This window comes from Tachysurus fulvidraco, chromosome 13 (genome assembly GCF_022655615.1).
Source record: "Tachysurus fulvidraco isolate hzauxx_2018 chromosome 13, HZAU_PFXX_2.0, whole genome shotgun sequence".
NCBI lineage: Eukaryota > Metazoa > Chordata > Actinopteri > Siluriformes > Bagridae > Tachysurus > Tachysurus fulvidraco.
This window is the reverse complement of record NC_062530.1, coordinates 6,157,760-6,179,656: the sequence shown is the minus strand read 5'-3', so window position 1 is coordinate 6,179,656 and position 21,897 is coordinate 6,157,760. Positions and strand designations below refer to the sequence as shown.

Here is a 21,897-nt window from a genome sequence, read left to right as displayed (position 1 = left end):
TAACCTGAGGCAATTCTGGCATTTAGTAGTATATAATATCAGTGTACAATATAGACATCTTTAATCTCTTAATCTACAGCTTCTGTTGACTGCTTAACAATGGATGAATCACTGATTTATTTAAATTTCACAGCATTGTGCTTGTAAAACAATTATACTGTATTAGCAATCTGAAAAAAAAACTGAACTATCTATCTACATACAGCAGATTCAGAAAGAATTCAGACCTCATTTATTTCACTTCACAAAACAGATTTCTAGAGATTTATTAAAAGCAAATAAAATATGAAAATTTAATAACGAAAAACATGAAACATAACACAGACTAGACCGGACAAAGACAACAGTTGATTCCGCACTGCACAAGGCAACGCGGCACAGTTAAATACAAAAGACAATGAGACACGATTAGGAACAGGTGTGGAGACAATGAAGATTTTGCACCTCCACTGAGATGAGGCTGACTCTATGAAAATCCTGAGACATCTACAGATCTACCAGCTCTATGATACCAAGAGGAGATCTGAACTCCATGTGATCTTTACACCAATTCAACACTTGTTTGACTGTATATTTGTAATCACACCCCCAGTGTCACCCATGGCCAAAAGTCCGGGCTGAGTCCTGACAATAAGTATTCAGACCCCGAATTAATTTTTTTAATTTTATTTGTTGTAATATATTTACAGACATCCAGAATTCTGTTTTCACTTTGTAATTCTGGGATACTGATTGTAGATTGTATCAGGCTGTAATATAACTAAATTATAAAACTATATCCACTTTGTTTTGCAAAATGTTTCCTGTATTATTTAATTCTTTCTTTCTTTCTTTCTTTATTTATTTATTTATTTATTTATTTATTTATTTTAACAAATTGCGTTATATATTCTTGTTTTATAACTTTTATATCAATGAATCAGAACAAAAGCTTAAACATTTTATATTTCAAAACACTCTTTTACCCGTATATTGAGTAAATGTTTGAATCTCAGTAATGAATGAAACATATGATGTTTCAAAAAACCTTTTACCAGACGAAAAAAAAGAAAGAAAGACAATGAAGGCTGCTGCATAATAAAAGAAAGTAGTGAAAAAAGGAGGTGTGACTGACAGAATAACACTTTCTCCAAACCAATATCTTTCACAAAAACAGCACAATTTGTGTCTGGATTTTCTTTTTTTCCTCTTTAAATCAAAGAGCTGGCTTTGTTTAGTTTATATTGATGTAGTGGTCTTCGTACAGTAGTTCTGTTTATGTAGAAATGTTTACTTCATTATTGCTTCCAGCCTTTTTTGACATGTAGCTATGATTATACACATTGAGTTGAACTCATAATAATGATATAATGCCATAATAGTGATCATTTTGTTTTAAAGAAGGTATTTGATAACAATAATGATAATTATTGCCTCTGCTGGGCCCTTGAACAAGGCCCTTACTCCTCAATATTCTAGGGGTGCTGTATCTGAATCTGCACTCTGACCCTAAACTCTAAAATCAGGATATGTGGAGAAAGAATGTCTCTGTGCTCTAATGTATATGTGACAAAATAAATGCTTCTTCTTTAAAAATACACACAAAAATCCCTCCACATGCTAGAAGATGCTCGGCAGAGTCAAACAGACCTGAACACAAACTCTTATCCAAATTAGATTTTAGTGTTTTTTAGAGAACTCAATCTGAGCACCTGGAAATTACTTTTCTGTAATATTCTGCAATTAGATAAAAGCTTTAAAATGGGTTATTTTGAGGTGAACGGAACACACAGGTTCTGTAGGCTCGATAATGGTCATCTACCAGAATAAAAAATGAGTATCGTGTATTAAGCTGTCAGAAAGCGCTGGAGATTCTAATAAATAAAGTCAGAACAGACTCTGTAGCATGACTTTATTCCCTAATGTGCTTTCCTTTTGTCAGAAAATCGCTCATTGTCACATCACAGTGAAGAGCATCATCCATCCATCCCTCTTTTTTTTGCAGTTATTCTCTGACGCCCAAACTGTTTTTTAACTCGTCCTGAATGTAATCATTCTATCAGGTGTATCTGTTGAACCGCAAAACGTCCTTGGAGAATATCGCTTTATTTACTCTGTTTTTTTCTACATCTTCTTCATGATACGTTCTTTGAGCGAGCTGTATTTTGTGCATTCGCTCAGAATTTTCTGGCTAAAAAAAAAAATCCTCTGCCTGCTTTGACCTGTTTGCTCTTTTCATTTTTATGTTTGTGGTCTAAGAGGTCAGAGTGAATCGTGCTGAAAGCTTTTTGTCTCTAGTCTCCTGTAAATAAAGCTGTGTCTGCGGAGAACGACTGCAGATACGCGCATGATCACACAGCAGACTCTTAATGATGATGGATTATTAGGCAGTCAGTATTGAAGTAGCTGAGGTCAAAGGACAAATGAACAGAAATCGAGGAGTTTTTCCCAACACAGAAGAGTTGTATCGACCAATAGCATTAGATTATCGTATGATGTTTGCAGGTCAAGCGTCTGAATGTTAAAGAAATAAAGTTCAAACAAAAATAAAAATCATGAAACAAAATCGAATCCAAAATACAAACAATAAAATAAAGGTAATCTTTAAAACTAGACTACTAAATCTAACTTTCAGCAATCTATATAACAAAAATGGAACAAAAAGCTCAAATACCCTAAAAACATTATTTTATTCTAAGCATTCTCAGGATTTAACAAGAGCCGAAAGAAAAAAAGAAAAGCCATATGCAGAGGCTTCGTGTGTGATAGCTGTTATGTTACAAACCTGTTATGAGTAATAGAAGAGACAGAAATTTAACATGTTTCCAACCTTCTGGAGATACAACATGACTAACCATGACTGAAGCTCGGGTTTAAAATATATTCTCACCAAATTAAGAATATAAGCACATGTAAATTATTTCTTTATTCAGCTTGAACAGATATAGTGGTAGAAATATGCAGTAGAGATGAATACTGGGTGCATTATTGTTTTTCCCCTGTTATGAAAGGGAAGTTCCTGGTAGTCAAGCAGCAGGTTCCTTGCGTTCTCGATGTCATGGTCTGGGTTCAATTCCTGGAGAAGGAACAAATGCCGGCAGCTGAGGGTCTAAAATCTTAGTGGCATTCCCAAGCCTGGATAAAATGTTTGGGTTGCGTCAGGTGTAAAACCTGTATCAGAATTAAATATGCATATATATGTGGCGACTTCATACAGGGAGCGGCTGAAGGACAAAAACAGAAATGTGAAAACTTGCCAGAAATGTTCATGTCTTTGATACTAGAGGTGTGTGTGTATTTTTGTGTGTGTGTATGCGTATATGTGAGTGAGTGTGTGTGTGTGTGTGTGTGTGTGTGTGTGTGTGTGTGTGTGTGTGTGTGTGTGTGTGTGTGTGTGTGTGTGTGTGTGTGTGTGTGTGTAAACATATATACGTATATGTGTATATATATATATATACATATATATTGAGGGGGGGGGTATCATATCCTCCAGACATCCTTCTTTTTTCAGTGTTTTAGTGAATTTAGCGTTTCCGTTTAAATAATTAATTATTTTAATGGCTGAACCCACTATGTATTTAATTCATAATGTGGAAACTTGTACATATATTTAAAGCTCTAAATAGATACGGGTAGTGGAGTTTCCTTACACTTTATTACATGTTTAGAAAATGATACCACAGAGGTCTGCAGTATTTATTAGCGAATTTTACAGTTAGAAACTTTGCATCCGTGCCATGGAAAATTTAGAATTATTCAGAACAGGTAGAAAACACCAAAATAACTACGGGTTAAATTTCCATCCATTTATCTGAATATGATGATAGCATCCTCAGCTGACAGGATGATTGCCTCCGGTGTTTAGGTGAGAGAAGGTGTAATCAAGCATGAGAAAAGAAATGGCACTAATTTTTTTTTTTTTTTCGGTCCAGGGAGCGTAGATGGAAAGTGACGCACATTTTTGTACTCTTTTTGTTAATACAGCTTCAGGCATCTGAAATCAATACATCACTTTTAGATTTCACCTCCGCTGACGTGCAGAGATAAAGTGACAGGCTTGTCAATAACGACCTATTGTGGCTGCTCCCCTCAGGGAAGCTCCAGTCATTACAGAACCGTATTCAAAGCGGAGGCTAGACTTAGGAAATGAGCTGCTAAGTATACATGCGGCTCTTCATTAAGCGCCGTCTTTGTTCAGCGACCCAAACATTAGTGAGCGCGTCCGAATCAGCATGTTGTGTAGACACAGCAGAGATAAGACATTATTATTTGAACAGAGGGGCCTTGCTTGTCTCCGGCGTAATAAAGATTCAGAGTGTCGCCGTGTCATGAACACGGCAGAGTCATCGCTGTTAAATTAGAAGCTTGTGCACTGAACCGCTCCTGTCGTACAACTGTAATCTCTGTGACAACTGGTTAGCCACCAGTTAGCTGATGATTTTTTTCACGGCTGGTTAGATCCGCCTGACTGTCTGGACCTTAGAGTATCAGACATTGTTTTTGAGGTCTGTAACTCAAGGTCTGTCATGGTTAGCATTCTCAGCCACATGCTTTTGCTGATGATATATGCATTGCCCGTTGAGGGAAGGAGGAAATTGACAGATAATTGAACTCCGCCCCCTCCACTCCACAAGCGTCCTGACCTGGAGATGCACATTTATTTCCCTAGCACAGACTCAAGGGATTTCTTCAGGCATCAGTATATCGTCTGTACGAAGTCCAGACCTGCCTGAACAAATCTCTATTAGAAAACTCCTGATGCCTTCACACGCTCATCAGACCGCTCTCCATTTTCCACGTCCATAATAACAGTTCCGTTCTAGTAACATGTTCAAACAAGTTCTTATTATATGTGTATGTATGTGTAATAAGCCAAATTTCTGTATCCTGAGAGAACTAACACGTCAAACACTACAGTGTCATAATAAAAGCCTCCCTTTAACAGAAAACATTTACTGCATTAATAATGTCCTTTTCTATACTATGATAAAAGTGTAAAGGTCAGTAACAAGTTTCCGAAGCACCAGCTTGTTATTATGATTTGAAGATGCGTTCATTAATTAATCGCTATCAAAATATCTTCTCATTTGTTTTCCTCCAAAGACACAATAGAGGCTCCAAAACAGATCGAACACATTTTTCCTTTAATGAACAAATGCATTCATAATGCAGTTGGCAGGCGTCTTGATTGAAAAAATCATTTTGATGCTTTGATAATAACGGTTAATCTTTGTATGTGTGTGTGTGTGTGTGTGTGTGTGTGTGTGTGTGTGTGTGTGTGTGTGTGTGTGTGTGTGTGTGTATTGTAGGTATTCTCTCCTGTAAAAGATGACCTGAGCAATGATGGCCCGTTGCGAGATCTCTAACAAGCGGCTTTTGCAGCTGCACGTCACACACACATTTGTCCATTGCTTATAACAACGGGTAAGAGATGGTGACCTATAAGCACACACACACACACACACACACACACACAAACATACAACACAGTGTACTAGATCATAAATTCAGTCAGCAATGTTACAGGATTTTGCCAAGGTAAAAACTAATGCTTTCACTATAAGGTTATATCACACCCCTTGTTCATGTTCAGCTATAACCTTTACTGTAGAGTTAGTATAACTTATTACAACAATGAGCTTGAGTGTATTCTTTGTTCTGATTGGTCAAAAGGCATTTCTGTAGTAACAACTAATTTGTAGGGACTTCATACAGTATGTAGCTTTCTATGCGACCTAAATGTAATAATACACAAATTTGTGTTAACACAGAAACAACCCTGGAGATGCCGAAGAGAAGAGACATTCTTGCCATCGTGTTAATCGTGTTACCTTGGACTCTGCTCATCACTGTTTGGCACCAGAGCGCCATCGCGCCCCTGCTCGCCATCCGAAAGGGTAATCAGACCTCTTTGTTTTTTTTAAAATGACCAGAATGACTCATTCACCAAAATATTCAAATATTCAACTGGTTATTTTCCTTTCTACAGTTTGTACATTAATCACACACTATCAGTAAACTCCTGCTCCATTCAAATGCTCAATAGACGGTCCTCGATTTCCCCCTTGACTTAAGCGCACTGCTAACGTCAGCTTGTTATGATCTCTTTTAACATAATTTTAATATGTATCGATATAAAATCTGTATTTATTAAAGTAAAGAACTAGGTATTTATGACTGAAAAGGTTTCTTCTATTTCTTCTATCTATAGAATGAAGAATTAATAATCATTAATAATAGTATATATTCAATGGTCTTTTTAATCTCCAGTTTATTCTTTTTAAAGTACGTCATTTAGACCTGCAACAAAAAATATATATTTATATATGTATGTTTTTTATGTCCCAGCAAAATTTTGGAAAGGCTCTAAAGTGAACAGTGCTATTGACGTTTTGAACGAGATCGGTGATACAGATATTTCTCAATTTCCTCACAACATTTTCTTTTTTTCTTTTTTTTTGCAGTTTCTTTCATTCAGTCTCAATAAAACTTGCTGATATTTGCTCTACTTTGACAGCAATCTCCAACTCTTTACTCATTTACCTGACTGAAATCTAAACTTGTTCATGGCGAAAGTCATCAGGCAAATCTCTTTAGTACCTTGAACTGTAGTAGCCAAAGTACTCTGAAACATTTTAATCTCTTGTGTTATCAGAGCCGGTTATCAGATTTCTGGTTCAGGTCTCGGGTCAGCTCCGCTGCTGTCCATACTGATTTGTCATTCTGTCCTACGTTTCAAACAGAAGCAGTTGCTAACACTCAGACATGCTGCACCATTATAGTTTCATCTCCTGAATAATTCCAGAATATTCCATGCTTCCAACGAACAGCACATCAGGTTACTCATATGCAGTACACTTAGACACCTTGTGTACTTATGTCATACTGTATAACTCTGATGACAATGCAGGATGATGTCAGTGTTCTAAAAAATACAACTACTCTTCATGCATTAAGACGGATGATGCTAAACACTGATTTTAAATTTCTGATTAACCTTTTCTTCTTTATAGGCAGCGAAGTGTGTGTGAGGAGTAGAATGTACAGTATGATAGGTGGAGATTTTCATGCTGAAAACAATACAGTTATCTCTGAAAGTATTGCAACGGCATTTTTTTCGCTCTGTACTGGAAATATAATATGGGTTTAAGCTCAGAAGTTCATGGGTTTAAGATCAAATTAATGGGAAATTACAGCTAAGAAGTTCAGCTTTCATTTCCTGATATGTGTATCACGATGTGTTAAAGAACTTGCCGCATTATATGGCAAGCCACAAACGTTTTGTTAAGGAAAAGTGTTAAACTAAAAGTTTTTAAATTAATGGAAGTAATTAACATATAAAACTTGGGTGCATATTGCTTGCTTGCAATAAGTGCATCAAGCTGGTGGTCCAGTGACGTCAAAAAAAACGTTGTGTTCTTCTTTTGTAGAGCTTTTCTTTTTCAAGTTTCTTTTAGTTGTCCTTTGTTTTGTGCAGGTTCTCCATTCATGCTCCTCTTCAGGAGGTGCAATGCTCGATTGGGTTCAGGTCCAGTGATTGACTTGGCCAGTCTCAAGCCTTCTGCTTTTTTCCCTGATGAAGTCATTTGTTGTGTGACCAATGTGTTTTGGGTCATCGTCTTGCTGCCTGATGAAGTTTCTCCTAATTAGATTGGATGCATTTCTCTCAAAATTGGAAGACAAAATGTTTCTGTAGACGTCTGAACTGATTCTGATCCTACCATTATGATCAGCATCAAGATTAATGAGAATATTACAGATCACCCATGCAATGCCAAGACACAACACTACCACCACCATGTTTCGCAGATGAGCATGTATGTTTTCAATTATAAACAAATTCCATAATTTTAGTAGAGGTTCTTCTTGATTTCAGACCTTCTGTGGCTCATCTCTTTAATTCTTTGTAAATTCTAATCTGGTCTTCTTACTCTTACTGCTGATGAGTGGTTTGCATCTTATAGTATTTAGACTATAGTTCTCTAAGTTCTCTATTGATTCTATTACTTTCAAAAGATGCAATGTGATGCCTTCACCCCTGCCATGTGGTGGTTGGATTTATCTTAACAGTTCTAACAATACTTATATAATCAGCTGCTGTTGTTTTCCTGTTGCCTGACCTGTTCACTGTCTGGATTTTGTGATACTGGCTATGCCCAGTGCTTTTACAACATGCCTCTGACATGTTTTTCCTCTTTTATAAGATTCAAAAAGACTCGCCTTTATCCCCACAGCTCTTTGGTCTTCATGTTGGTTTATCCTTTTTAATAGTAAGTGCAGTATTTACAGGTGAAACCTAGGGCTCTGTCCAAGAGTAAACATTCTGAGCTATTAATTATTTAATGAATCTGTCTTGCAGGACACACCTAGGTAACGTGAACCACCTGTCAGTCACATATCCCAATTTTAATCTTAATGAAAATGGCTGGGTTTAAAAATAGTGCCATGTTCTTCATTTTTCTGTTGTTTAACATTTCTAGGTAGAAATATCAAGAAATGAAAGCTGAAATTTTGGTGTTTCATTCCATATTCATCTATTGAATTGGACTTGCTGTTACTATACTTTTGGATTTCATCTCTACTCACTGACGTGGTTATTTTATTAATGTCAATTCTATAAAATTTGATATTGCCAAAGTTTTATTGCATTACATTATGTTAGTTAAACCTGCGCCCTACTTCCTATTGCTAACAAACACCAGAGTGCACATCATTTGGGTTAGATTTACGACTAATTGCTTATATTTAACCTTTCTGTGTCATTTTTTAGTTAATATGTTTAATTAAAATATAAATTAATCACTAAGCAAGACAGATCTCATGTTTAGGATCATTGAGTGTGTAAATGATTATATTTGTTCAAGTCATCCAACTCTACTCCTGAGCTTGAATGCTAAGACAGTGCTTTCCAAAAGCTTTACTGGTGAAAATGTGACGACTTGCATCAGGTCTGAGATTGAGGGTGTTGCCCTCTTACATTGAATACTTTCACTCTTTCCAGCTTGTCACCATCTAGTTAAAGAGATCTTTATCATACCCGAGCGGCTAATGGTCCAACGGCATCGCCTGTCAGGTACTCCTCTTGGGATCTTGGCATGTGTCAGAAATAGTGAGAGCAGCTCCGGGGCGTGCTAATGCCTGAATTCTTTTTCTCTGTTCCTGTAGATGATGGAACTGGTGAAGGCAGACGCGATGCAGGAAGCCAAACAAGCGACTCAAAGGAGTTCTGCTCCTCTGATAAGGACATAGTGGAGGTTGTGCGCACCGAGTATGTGTACACACGGCCGCCTCCATGGTCCGACACCCTGCCCACCATCCATGTAATCACACCAACTTACAGCCGGCCGGTGCAGAAAGCTGAGCTTACTCGGCTCGCCAACACCTTCCTGCACATCCCCAACCTGCATTGGATCCTGGTGGAGGATGCACAGAGGAGGACGCCGCTGGTCACGCGTCTGCTGAGGGAGACAGGCCTCAACTACACACATCTAAACGTCGAGACTCCTCGGAACTACAAGCTACGAGGAGATGCACGGGATCCCAGAATCCCACGGGGAACCATGCAGAGGAACCTGGCTCTCCGGTGGTTACGGGAGACCTTCAGCCCCAACAGCACTCAAACAGGCATCGTCTACTTCGGTGATGATGATAACACCTACAGCTTGGAGCTCTTTGAAGAGGTAAGTTGAAAAATACAACCTGTTTTGTCATGTTATTTGTGGGTCTTTCGGCTGCCGATCATATCGTCCACATATTGTATTTGGCACAGGATTTATGTGCAATTCCCTTCCTGAGGAATTTAAACCCAGACCATGGCAATGAAAGCACAGGATCTTGAGGCTGGACCACCAAGCAGCCTGCTATGTCATTTATATAAAATATATAAAACCCTTAGTTGGTAAGCTAAAATTAACCATTGAAAGGTAGAAAGTCTACACTACAAGAGGAACCAAGACTTATTGGTCTCTTAGGACAACAACCACCTAATAAATACAAAGCTTTGAAGTGTATAGAATTGTAGAAAGAGCATTATTCACAGTAACACACTTATGGTGTTTATACCAATTTATAATCACACTTTCTATTGTCACCCAAATGATGATAATGTTCCCTTTTGAGTCCGGTCCCTCTCAAGGCTCTTAGGTGCGCCTTATAGTGCGGAAAATACTGTATTTATTTAACTCCTGCGCTAATTCAGATCGACATGCATGAAATGGAAGCAAGTATAAAGTCCTCAACATCCAGAAGTAAACTAAATCTAAATCTGCATGTGGACTTTTCCACCTTGACAGCAGGACTATATTGATCAGATGACAGGGTAGCTATGGGTGACGTATGTGCTTCCTTTGTATAGGTGACACTGTCATTACCTCTTAGGAACACCCATAGTCCTAATGGAGATTCAGACATGTGTTCCTTTCAGAGCCTCTTACTAGATAAACTTTTTGAGACTTCTTTTCGTCTTTTTCTCGGTTCACTTACCGATCATTACAGGCGTTAAAGTCTATAGCCTGGTTCTTCACCTGATGTTAAATGCCGCTTTCTCATTACATACGCTTGGTAAAAGCCTTTTGCTAATGAGAGAAAGAGAGAAATGATCCCACAAGTCCTGTGTGCATTTTGTAAGAAAATGGCTGCACCGTTTATAATATCTCACAGTTTTCACACATACTGTACGTGTGCGCTAAAAGAAGCATGGACTCTCAGCAATGCTATGTGAATGAAGCACTTTTTTGTACGTTTCCTACTGATCTAGAAATTGTGCTTCAGAACAAATCAAATCACAATCTCAATTTGTCTACTTATATTACACACTAAGAATCTGTGTCCCAAAATCCCTTGCTCTGGATAACAGTGTCAACCATCATACAAAAAATATGAAGTAATTCCAGTAGATATTTCAGTGTCCATTCCAAGCATGCAGAAAAGTCTATGTAGAACAATTACCCGTTAAAATATGTATTTGTATTATATAATAATTATCAATTGATAATTATTAATCGATTGATTAAAGTATAGATTAATGCATATTTCATTCTTTCCATTTCAGCTTTGTTTGTATCATAATATCTGTTTGATTAGAATTACACCCATCCTTTTTTTTTCGATGATTTGCTTGTTACTGAGCTAGCATGAAATAGGTTTTTCACAAACATCTCACTATCTCGAACAAGTTAGTGTTGTAGTGACATCACATAAATTAGCAAAATGTTGAACAACCCTCTCTCTCTCTCTCTCTCTCTCTCTCTCTCTCTCTCTCTCTCTCTCTCTCTCTCTCTCTCTCTTTTGCTCTCCTTGTCCCCCTTCATGAATTATGAATTTTCTGCCGCTAGAACACAACACCAGGATTCGGCTGTATTAATTACAGAGCTTTTATTAAATCTGCTTATGTAGGCGGTCTATATACAGAGATTTATTTACAGATCGCCTCTATTTTTAACCTCTCATCCTTTCTTCCTCCTACAACTCTGGGTAATATGAAACATACTTAGCTCATAAGGTTGTCAGGGCTTCTATAAACAAAACTGAACTGCTGCTGCTGAAGAAGAAGAAGAAGAAGAAGAAGAAGAAGAAGAAGAAGAAGAAGAAGAAGAAGAAGAAGAAGAAGGAGTTTTCCAGTTTTATCTCTATTTCTCTGTTTTTTCTCTGTTTCTTTCAATCATGATAAAGATTAAAACAAACAAAGTTTTTGTAATTATACAGAGTACCATATCTTTTTGTTTGATACAAGGCTTTAGATTGGATACATCTACATATCAAACAATACATTCAGCAGACTGCATAATACAGCTGGCTTTTCATTATAAAATGCAGACAAACCAGCTTTCTCTTTGTCTCAGTTCAAAGAGGATATGGGGATTGATGTTGAGACATGGCAACCCTGCACATCTGTCAAAAGCTTGGGTAAACAGCTAATGTGTCATTGTTTGGTTAAAATATTTATTTTCTGTAATATGCTACATAGAGGCTGAATGGATGGTCTAAACACTGTGCCCTTGAGATTTAGGTATTATACTTAATCCAGCTAGACTTAATCCATCTGCATATTTTAAAATCAATTAAAAGATTAAACTCAGGGCACATATTCAAATCCTAAACGTGTCGTATCAAAACACCACGGTATCATACAGTAACAAATTAGATTGTTCAGTATCACAAAGAAACATTTAACGTCACTTTTTTTTTTACTACAGTGGATGATAAATATATTGATTTGGCAGTTTTGTGAAAAATGTCATTAAATGTCAACTGAAAAAGACACAGAAACCTGACTACACCTGTCAATCAAGATGCTATTGACATGCAGGTGGTTTGTGCTGTCTGCACCTCTGCTTAATAATGCACATTTTGTGGACGGAAGACACTTGTGTTTAAGATCAAAAGATGAAATCAAGAAGAAAGATGTGAATTTCAGAATTTTATTTCCTGGTATTTTTATGCATATATAATCAACAACATAGAAGATGGCATATTTTGCATCAGATCATCTGGTTTTTGTATAATAAATCAGGACAGATGATTGACAGGTGTTTTTGCTGTGATCAAGGTGTGTCTTGTTAGTTTGATGGTTTCAACAATAAACAGCTCCGAACATCTACTCATCTACTCTTTTAGCCTTTAGTTTCAGTGAAGAGTGAAGCTCAGAGAGCTGTCTATGGGAGAAAAAACCCAACAACCACCACAGAGCAGGAGTGACGGGATCACAGCCCACCTTTTCTTTACTTTTTTTTGTGAAGGTATCACAAACCAGATTCCAGATCATCTACCAAAGTGATGAAAAGATCACAATCCAAGCTCATGATCCAAAACTTCTCATGCAGCCTTTAAACCTGCCATATTTAACAGGACCTGGGTTCTTCTGATTGAACTAGATTATGAAATACTTTGGAACGTAAGGTCGGAGATTTTGATTTGAGGCACTCATGACAGCTCATGACGACAATCGTGACGGTGGATTGTTTGGAAGGAAAACGCGATAGTGTGGAAAATTTTTAAGAGAAACAGAACCCAGTTTCATTGTGGTGTTATTCGACCAAAATGTCTGGCAACCCCTGAATGACAACACAGTATACAAAGATAAACGGAAAGAGTATTTTTAATCGCACTTCCTGCATATAATCCGTAATATTTTATATTACTGCTCCTACATTGTTGGCACTCTTTGTAGCCTTCGCACACCTCTTAAAACCCTAACAAATTCACGACAGTATGTAGTGAGGAACTATTGTGTATACACAGATCTCATCCTTGCTCTTGGAAGCTTCAATGGGCTTCTGTCTCTGTGTTCTGTCTGCCACTCAACTCCACTTCTCCTCTTTTATATCTCGCCTGTATCCGTTGTCATCTTCAGTCATGTTTCTGTTGTTTACTCTTCTCTCCCTTTTTGCTCATTCACTACATTCTCATCCTGGCAAAACAACAGCAGTAAGCAACAAGAAGAACTATTAGATCAATTACCTAAAAAAACACACACAAATCAATGCCTTCAAGCCACATTTTTCCTTCTAATAACTATACAATATTTATATATATATATATATATAAATGATGCTTAAAGCACTGTTGCGACAGAGGTTGAAGCATCCATGGGTGATGTGTAAGCGTAAATGGAAAGGCAAGTTTAGGCCTGAAGTGTTGAATTTTCCTAAAATAGAACAAGGCTGGTGGTGTCTCTGCAAATAAATGGCCACAACCGTGAAGAACAATCGTTGTTTCCGGCTCGTTCTGACACTAGTAGACAGTGATGCACAACAGGGATGTGTTCCTGTACAGAGTTTTTATTTTTAACCGGAACACATCGGATGTGGAGTTAAAGTGTGTGGTTTTGAATATGTTCTCCATGCCCAAATAACCAGCTTAAAGCTGTGGTATCGGGTGGGCTTTCTAAAATACGTAAAAATGTACCATTGCTTAAGGTATATGAAAACATTAACCAAGCAAAACCTTTTTTTTTTTTTTTAATGTTTGTTTAAAAAAGGTTTGTTTACAGGTTGCTGTTTTACCACATTTAACCACTAAAGCTATTTTTATTATTATAGTTAATTATTATATAAGTAAATAATAAGGAAACTTCTCATATGAATCTCTAAAATCTAAGATCCTCTACTCACCAATGGGATATAAACTGCAAGTCCATGTGGAATCATTTACAGTGATGGAATTGACTCACAAGAGCAGAAGCTGCTTTTCAGCTGAGTGTCCATCATGCATGTAGAAGAGGACCAAACACTCAACAAGCTGCCTGACTGGTAGATTTACACCCAGTCAGATCAAGTAGAAAAAAAAGAGGGGTTTATGAATTCATAACCTTTATAGGAATTCAGACAGTAGTTCTCTCATCATTCTATCATTCCCAGAGGACATGTACTCTTGATGTCCTACTCAATCTATGTGAAAATCAAAGTAGAGCATCTCTGTGTTGTAGCGGCAGCGGCGTCATTCAGCAACATAATTCCGTCAATTCCTCATCAATTTGTAGTCAGAATAAAAACAGCTACGCTATCAGGCTCAAACCGGGAGTCGGAGTCGAAAGCTGAAAACTCATCAATCCCCTTGAGTGCTAGTCTGTTTCTGATGACTGTCTTCAGAGTTCACTACCTCGCTACCTCTCTGACATGAGCACGATCCCCAACTCACTCAGTCTGTCAGATTCAAGTATAACCCAACCCAAATCTCCCTTTAGACTGTCCTGACTTCAGATGTGCAATTCTGCCTCATCAGATCTCTCTCATCTCTCATCTCGTCAACACAGCAGAAAGCAAACACAGCTTAAAGAAAGACCAAAACAGAAAAAAAAAAATGCTGTACAGTAAACTAGGCCAGCTTGCCGCTGAGAGCCTTCCCCTGGGACTGTCCTGGATGTAGCTGTACTCTATACAGTATTCCAGTAAATACTTTTTTATAGAAATTATATAAGGGGAATTTTATTTTCTCTAAATGACACCAAGTGCCAAGTACAGTGTGATTTTTTTTTTTTGCAAAAATGAATTGCAAAATGATCCTCACACAGTTAAGTTAATGGAGAATAGATTATAGAATTAGAGATAAATAGTTGTGGGATGTGAGCCAGATGTCCCATTTATATGACTGATACAAGCACCGGCTTTCTGTTGAATATGGTTGGGAAAAAATAAAAAATAAAAAAAGAGTTTCTCACTCCTTTTAGAAAAGCTTTCAGGTACTTCTGGCTGGTGGAGTAGATGCAAGCACAGAGCAACTACAGTGCTCCGAGCTCCACTTTTACCATTCATTAGCCTGATTCCTTTCATGATGTGACCCACTCGTGTTGTGTAGCACACGGTGGATAGAGGAAGTGAGTGAGGAGCAAGGAGGATGCAGTAAAGATTAAAGCCTCTTTTTCTTTCTCGGTCTGATACCCGCTTACGTCCAGTCGTGCCACTTTATCTGTCTGTGAGGTCTGTCTGTCTCACCAGTCCTCAGAGATCAGGGCATACAGACTGCCTGGATGTCTCTAATAGGCTCTGTGCACAGGCTGCCCACTCCAACCATTAGGGAGAAAATGGTTTAGAGCGGGAGACCTCAGTAGCACATAAAGAAAAAGGGGGGAATTTCTTTTTTGACTGGAAAATAAAAACAAAAAATGTCTGAACAAACCGTAATATACACTCACTGACCCTATCAGGAACACCTCTGTACCTGCACATTCATGCAATTATTCAATCAACCAATCATGTCTCAGCAGTACGATGCAGAAAATCATGTAAAGCTTCTGTTAATATTCAAATGAGACGTCAGAATAGGGAAAATGTGATGGGAGAGGTTAGTTGGAGTGTTTGAGAAACCGCTGATCTCCTGGGCTTTTCACAACACTTATTAGAGTAGAAATTGACACCAACGATGTAGACGAGATTGCCCTTACCACCAAGTCTAGTCACATTTTTAGTCATTTGTATGTCTCAAATACCCTTAAATATACTTATAACACAGAGAAAACCTATTTCTGATATTTTCCCTTGATGTAAGCATGACCTAATTTGGGTCAAATGCAGAACTTGATAAGTTCATCTGATGATCATTAAAAAAAAAAAAAACAATTGTACTAAACACATCATGCTAACACCCTGGATATCTCAGATAGTGAGTGGCAGCAAAATCCTTTGTTGATGAGAAAGGTCAAAGGACAATAGCCAGACTGGTTGAGCTGACAGGAAGTATACAAGTAGCTTAAATAACAAAGCAGAACACACTGTTGGGTTACACTGCAGGCAGCTAAGAACTGGAGTTACAGAGAGAAAGTATCACTCTGTACAACAGTGTTGAGCAGAAAAGCATGTCAGACCACAGAGCGTGGATGGATTACAACACCATAAGACACTGAACATAGGTCACGTTTTCTGGGAGGGTCTTGCAAAAAAAAAAACACTTTCACTCATGGACAGAAAAACAACAAAAATAGCATGAAAATCAAACAAGCACCAAAAGTACAGAGTCACACGGCTAAATAATTGATCCAAGAACGTTTTGTATTTCATTTGTTTTTATAATCTTTTGGTCTTTTGGTACGGTGGCTTAGTGGTTAGCACGTTCTCCTCACACCTCCAGGGTTGGGGGTTCGATTCCCACCTCCGCCTTGTGTGTGTGGAGTTTGCATGTTCTCCACGTGCCTCGGGGGTTTCCTCCGGGTACTCCGGTTTCCTCCCCCGGTCCAAAGACATGCATGGTAGGTTGATTGGCATCTCTGGAAAATTGTCCGTAGTGTGTGATTGCGTGAGTGAATGAGAGTGTGTGTGTGTGTGCCCTGCGATGGGTTGGCACTCTGTCCAGGGTGTATCCTGCCTTGATGCTCGATGACGCCTGAGATCCCGTGACCCGAGAAGTTCGGATAAGCGGTAGAAAATGAATGAATGAATGAATGAATGAATGAATGAATGAATGGTCTTTTGGTCCAGATATCCAGAACAGACTGTATCAACACTGGAGTAATAATCTTCTTGTATCAACATTTCCGCTCTGATCCTAGGAGTTTTCTTTTCAACGTCTTATGATGGCACATTTGACCCAAAATACCAAAAGCTCAAAAATCATAAGCCACATTTTCAACACAGTCTAACAAATACTGCTGAACTTGTGCAACTCTTTTCGCAAAGGTCAAATCTGTAGAAGTCTCTCTAACTACAGAATGTGATTAATCTGTTTTCATTATTTTGATTATTTGACAGCCCTGGAAAAAAAATATTTATGATGTATATATTTGTGATATATGATATCATTCTAGTCGGATCCTTAAAGTAGTGTAAAGGAGAAAATTGAAAAGATGATTGTGACGTTTTACTGCATTAATAGTGTACACACTGATTAACTTTGTGTCTCTGTCTCTGCAGATGCGCTCTACGCGTATGGTGTCCGTTTGGCCCGTAGCTTTTGTTGGAGGTTTGCGTTACGAATCCCTGAAAGTCAACGCTGCTGGTAAAGTGTACGGATTTAAAACAGTGTTCGATCCTCACCGTCCTTTTGGTATTGACATGGCAGGATTCGCCATCAACTTGCGGCTCATCCTGTTCAAACCACAAGCCTATTTCAAACTGCGGGGGGTCAAGGCGGGCTACCAGGAGAGCAGCCTGCTCCGAGAACTCGTCACTCTCAACGATCTGGAACCGAAAGCAGCTAATTGCACTAAGGTTAGCAAACACAACGTGTGTCGTGGGATCGGGGTACTATAAAATCGGAAAAAACGGCCCATTTTCCTGGTGTATTGATTTATGCTATGCATATTGACATAGCAAACACTATAAGAACAGCAGCAGAATGGTGGTGAAATGAGTCACCTTGGTTATTCAGGACTGGCTGGAAAAACACCCACAAAAAGAAAAGGCCAGAGTCCTGATTTATTTATTTATTTATTTATTTATTAATATCAACACTGTAAACACAATGTAGGCTTTCCACATTAGAAACTTTGCTTTGAAGTGTAGGATGTGTTTCCCTTAATCTTTATTAATGCACTTTACTAGCTAATTAGCTCGCCATATGTTATTGCGTTTCATTAGCTAGCATTGTTAGAGTCAGCTAACACATCCAGTCAGTTTCAAGGGAAATAAAACATGAGATTGGGCAACACACTGGAGCTTTCATTTGCCTGGTAGGCTTGATGATAAATTTATGATTTGGCAACCTTTACTAAGACTTGACAAAGCTGAATATATCAAAGCATTAAAACTTACAGTACTTTCAATCAATAAATTCAATATCTATGTATATATATAATAAAACGTACAGCAATATTATTTCGTACACTGTAGTAAATAGTCCACGGACGTTCGTATTTTGTATAAGAGGTCGTATCAGTAAAGCGAAGTAACCTTACGTGTGTTTGTTTGTCGTGTGTATGTGTGTATTAAAACATATAGTATGCATTTTTCACTTTGCCGATCGACCCCAGACGAACTCAACCTGAGCTTGCTGGAAATTCATAAGATGCTAAAAAAAAAGGAGTATGTACTGAAAAAAGGATGCATCGTTAACGACTGTTTTTCCTCCATGGAACAGTTTGCAGTAGCTGCGGTGACATTTCAGACCACTTCACACAAACACGATCCAGAAATCAGTCTTTGAGTTCCTATTGCTTTATATTCATCAGTCTCGACTTGTTTATAAACGTTTATAATATTGTATAAGTCATCATTTCTTATATTATACTGTATACGGTACTTTATATACAGTACAACCCTAAAATAAATATCCAAGAGCAAATGTAAACCTATTAAATACAAGGGAGTTGCAATATTATAAAACACACACACACACACACACACACACACACACACACACACACACACACACACACACACACACACAAGAAAGGGGAGGTTTATCTTATCCTTTATGAAAAATCAGCATGAACGGCCGTCTACGTCTAAGCAAACATTATTAGCGGTTTCCTGGCTAGAACGCTGCATCCTGCTTATTTTGCAGCACAATAACAAGTGTTTCATAGGAAGCATGGTGGTGCATATTTACAGGTGTGATCAGGGAGCATGATGCTACATATTTATAATAGTTATTAGGCACCGTGGTGGTGCATATATTACATATTATTTTTTTTATCGTTGATGGACACCGAGTAGACTTGAAATCTAGTTTGAAAAGCATTTATTCGACTGCGCTGTGTTTATCGCAGTGTTCGGTTCGGAAAAGTCTGCAGCTGGTACACCTCTGCTGAGAGCTCTGCATGTGTGTGAGTGTGTATACGTGTTTGTGTGTGTGTAGACGCACAAGTGGCACCAAGTGCACTACAGCACTGAGAATTCAGTGTTAGAGAAACACATCACACATGAGCAGCTGTGAACATCGTGAAAGTTTAAACCCTGCAGATGCACAAGAGCAGATGTTGTTGTTGTTGTTGTTGTTTGTTTGTTAGATAAATAATGCTTTTCATTTTGTGATACATTTATGCAGATTCTCGTGTGGCACACAAGGACAGAAAAACCTGTCTTGGTGAACGAAGGCAAGAAAGGCTTCTCAGATCCAAATATGGAGATCTGACATCCTCTTCAACAATGGTACGTAGACAACAAAACACACAAACACACACAATGTGTTCAAATACAAATTACAATTTTATCGGTCACAGACAAGCATACGATGTCAGACTGGCCGTGTCAAAAATTTTATTCTGTAGAAAAAATATTTGACTAAGAATGGAAAGAATTGACATTTGAATAAGAATTGAATTACAATAAAAATAGTAACTGTCACTGTCAATAAAGATCTATAGAACATATAAAAACCCCGATATAGATTCTGAATGTCTGATATAAATAAGAATATGAACATGATGATATGAATATACTTTGAACTATTAGGAATAAAAAAATGACCAAAGATTTTAATATGTTAAGTCGGATTTTAAAATCTAGTATAGAGTTACGGGACACGTGAGAGAAAGGTGTTATCGCGTCATAAATCATTAAAGCCAATCTTGTTGCTGTATGCAAATATAGGCCATATAACAGCAGTTAGAGGATTATTTGTGTGTGCGCGCGTGTGTGTGTGTGTGTGTGTGTGTGTGTGTGTGTGTGTGTGTGTGTGTGTGTGTGTGTGTGTGTGTGTGTTGGGGAGTATGGATGTGTTTGGATGTTTGTGTCACATTTACAACATGGTATCCAAGCAGTCAGCGAGGCACTAGAATATTCCCACAACAATATAAAACTTTTTAAATGCATCCATTTATCATTTTTCAAATATCTGCTTTGGTATCAGTCATACGCATGCTACTTATTAAATACACCAAGTAGCAGCTTTTTTTTTTGCCAGAGACTGCTTCAGATTACAAGAAAAATAAATTTCAATGAACTATCCTATATGTACAAAATGTATTTTAAATACATGTGATATTGCACATGTTATGATATTGGACATGTGATTATATTTCACATGGTATTAACGTACGTATTGGAAATATTTTGAAACTGGAATAGTGCATATTATGGCACAGTGATACTGTCAGTGTTAAAAAAAAATATACATATATAAAAGATATACATTATGATCACACACTATAATTTAATTATCCTGATTTAGAAACAGGGGGCATGGTGGCTTAGTGGTTAGCACGTTTGCCTCACACCTACAGGGTTGGGGGGGTTCGATTCCCGCCTCCGCCTTGTGTGTGTGGAGTTTGCATGTTCTCCACGTGCCTCGGGGGTTTCCACCGGGTACTCCGGTTTCCTCCCCCGGTACAAAGACATGCATGGTAGGTTAATTGGCATCTCTGGAAAATTGTCCGTAGTGTGTGTGTGCGAGTGAATGAGTGTGTGTGTGTGTGTGTGTGTGAGTGTGTGAGTGAATGAGAGTGTGTGTGTGTGCCCTGCGATGGGTTGGCACTCCGTCCAGTGTGTATCCTGCCTTGATGCCCGATGACGCCTGAGATAGGCACAGGCTCCCCGTGACCCGAGAAGTTCGGATAAGTGGTAGAAAATGAATGAATGAATGAATGAATGATTTAGAAACATACATTAAGAATCAAGTAAGTCAGTACACGATCCGATCGGAAAGAATAGAACGCAGTCTAATAGGATGCCTCTGGAAACATCTGGCAACCCGTGGAGATGTAAACTTCATGCATGCGATTTGCTAAAGATGACTTATGTGTGAGATCGTAGTCACAGTCCAGAACAATACAGTGATATGTTGAACGTAGAATATGGCTTTTATTGATTTATGGCTGTTTACTGTGTTTCAGGCACTTTTTGGATAATTCAAGGCCCTACAGGAACAAAGAGCAGCATCTCAGAACCTAAGCTTCAGACATGCTTTCTTATTGCTGCTCAGTACAGCGAAATCAATTGACTACCACAACTATATCTTTCAAAGCACAGAATGGTACAACACGGCAATATCACGGTATTTTGTATGTAAAGCTGTTCATGATTGCAACATAGACAGGAAGCGAAACAGCAGGACGTCTACACGTTTGTTCTCAAGACACACACACAGAAAAGTGATGTGACATCGCTGACTCAGGAGTGTATTCATGAAGAAAAAAAAAAAAGACACACTGGATCGGTATAGACCTGCTGAACAACGGAGGACGTATCGGCTCGATCTGCTTGATCTTTAAATACGTGAACAAACTCACAGACAGAACTCTTCTCAGAGATAAAAACATACATAGAAGGGAATGGGTTTTTCTTTTCTTTTTTTTTCTTTTAAACTTAACACGATGTCTTCTTTTTATTTGATGTCTTTTTGGGTTGTTTTGTTCACTCTCTTGCTAGTTCAGAACTACTGACTTCTTGCTTTCTGTTTGACTAAAACACAGGTTCTCAAAGTGTTTCCAGGAGCATCACTGCGATATTTACTGACATCCCGAGCCTAGCTGCCATGTTGGATTTCACAGTGAGTGACCATATAGCACTATTCATATGACTAGGATATGAACGAATATGAACCGCACTT

At 38.1% G+C, this 21,897-nt stretch overlaps 1 protein-coding gene across 5 annotated transcripts in view; it reads left to right on the top strand.

Annotated features, from left to right (window-relative positions):
* b3gat1a (beta-1,3-glucuronyltransferase 1 (glucuronosyltransferase P) a) overlaps nt 1-21,652 on the top strand; it is a 104,396-nt gene extending 82,744 nt beyond the window's left edge. For 4 of the 5 annotated variants that reach the window (XM_027135710.2, XM_027135464.2, XM_047822665.1 and 1 more), the window contains 7 exons: nt 5,289-5,403; nt 5,751-5,876; nt 8,981-9,052; nt 9,145-9,659; nt 17,322-17,618; nt 19,396-19,499; nt 21,182-21,652. In XM_027135710.2, coding sequence (XP_026991511.1) covers nt 5,765-5,876; nt 8,981-9,052; nt 9,145-9,659; nt 17,322-17,618; nt 19,396-19,482 — 1,083 coding nt within the window. In that variant the 5' untranslated portion in view covers nt 5,289-5,403; nt 5,751-5,764 and the 3' untranslated portion in view covers nt 19,483-19,499; nt 21,182-21,652. The remainder of the gene's footprint in view (nt 1-5,288; nt 5,404-5,750; nt 5,877-8,980; nt 9,053-9,144; nt 9,660-17,321; nt 17,619-19,395; nt 19,500-21,181) is intronic. The other variant, XM_027135796.2, reaches the window with a different exon arrangement.
* The last annotated feature ends 245 nt before the right edge of the window (nt 21,653-21,897 follow it).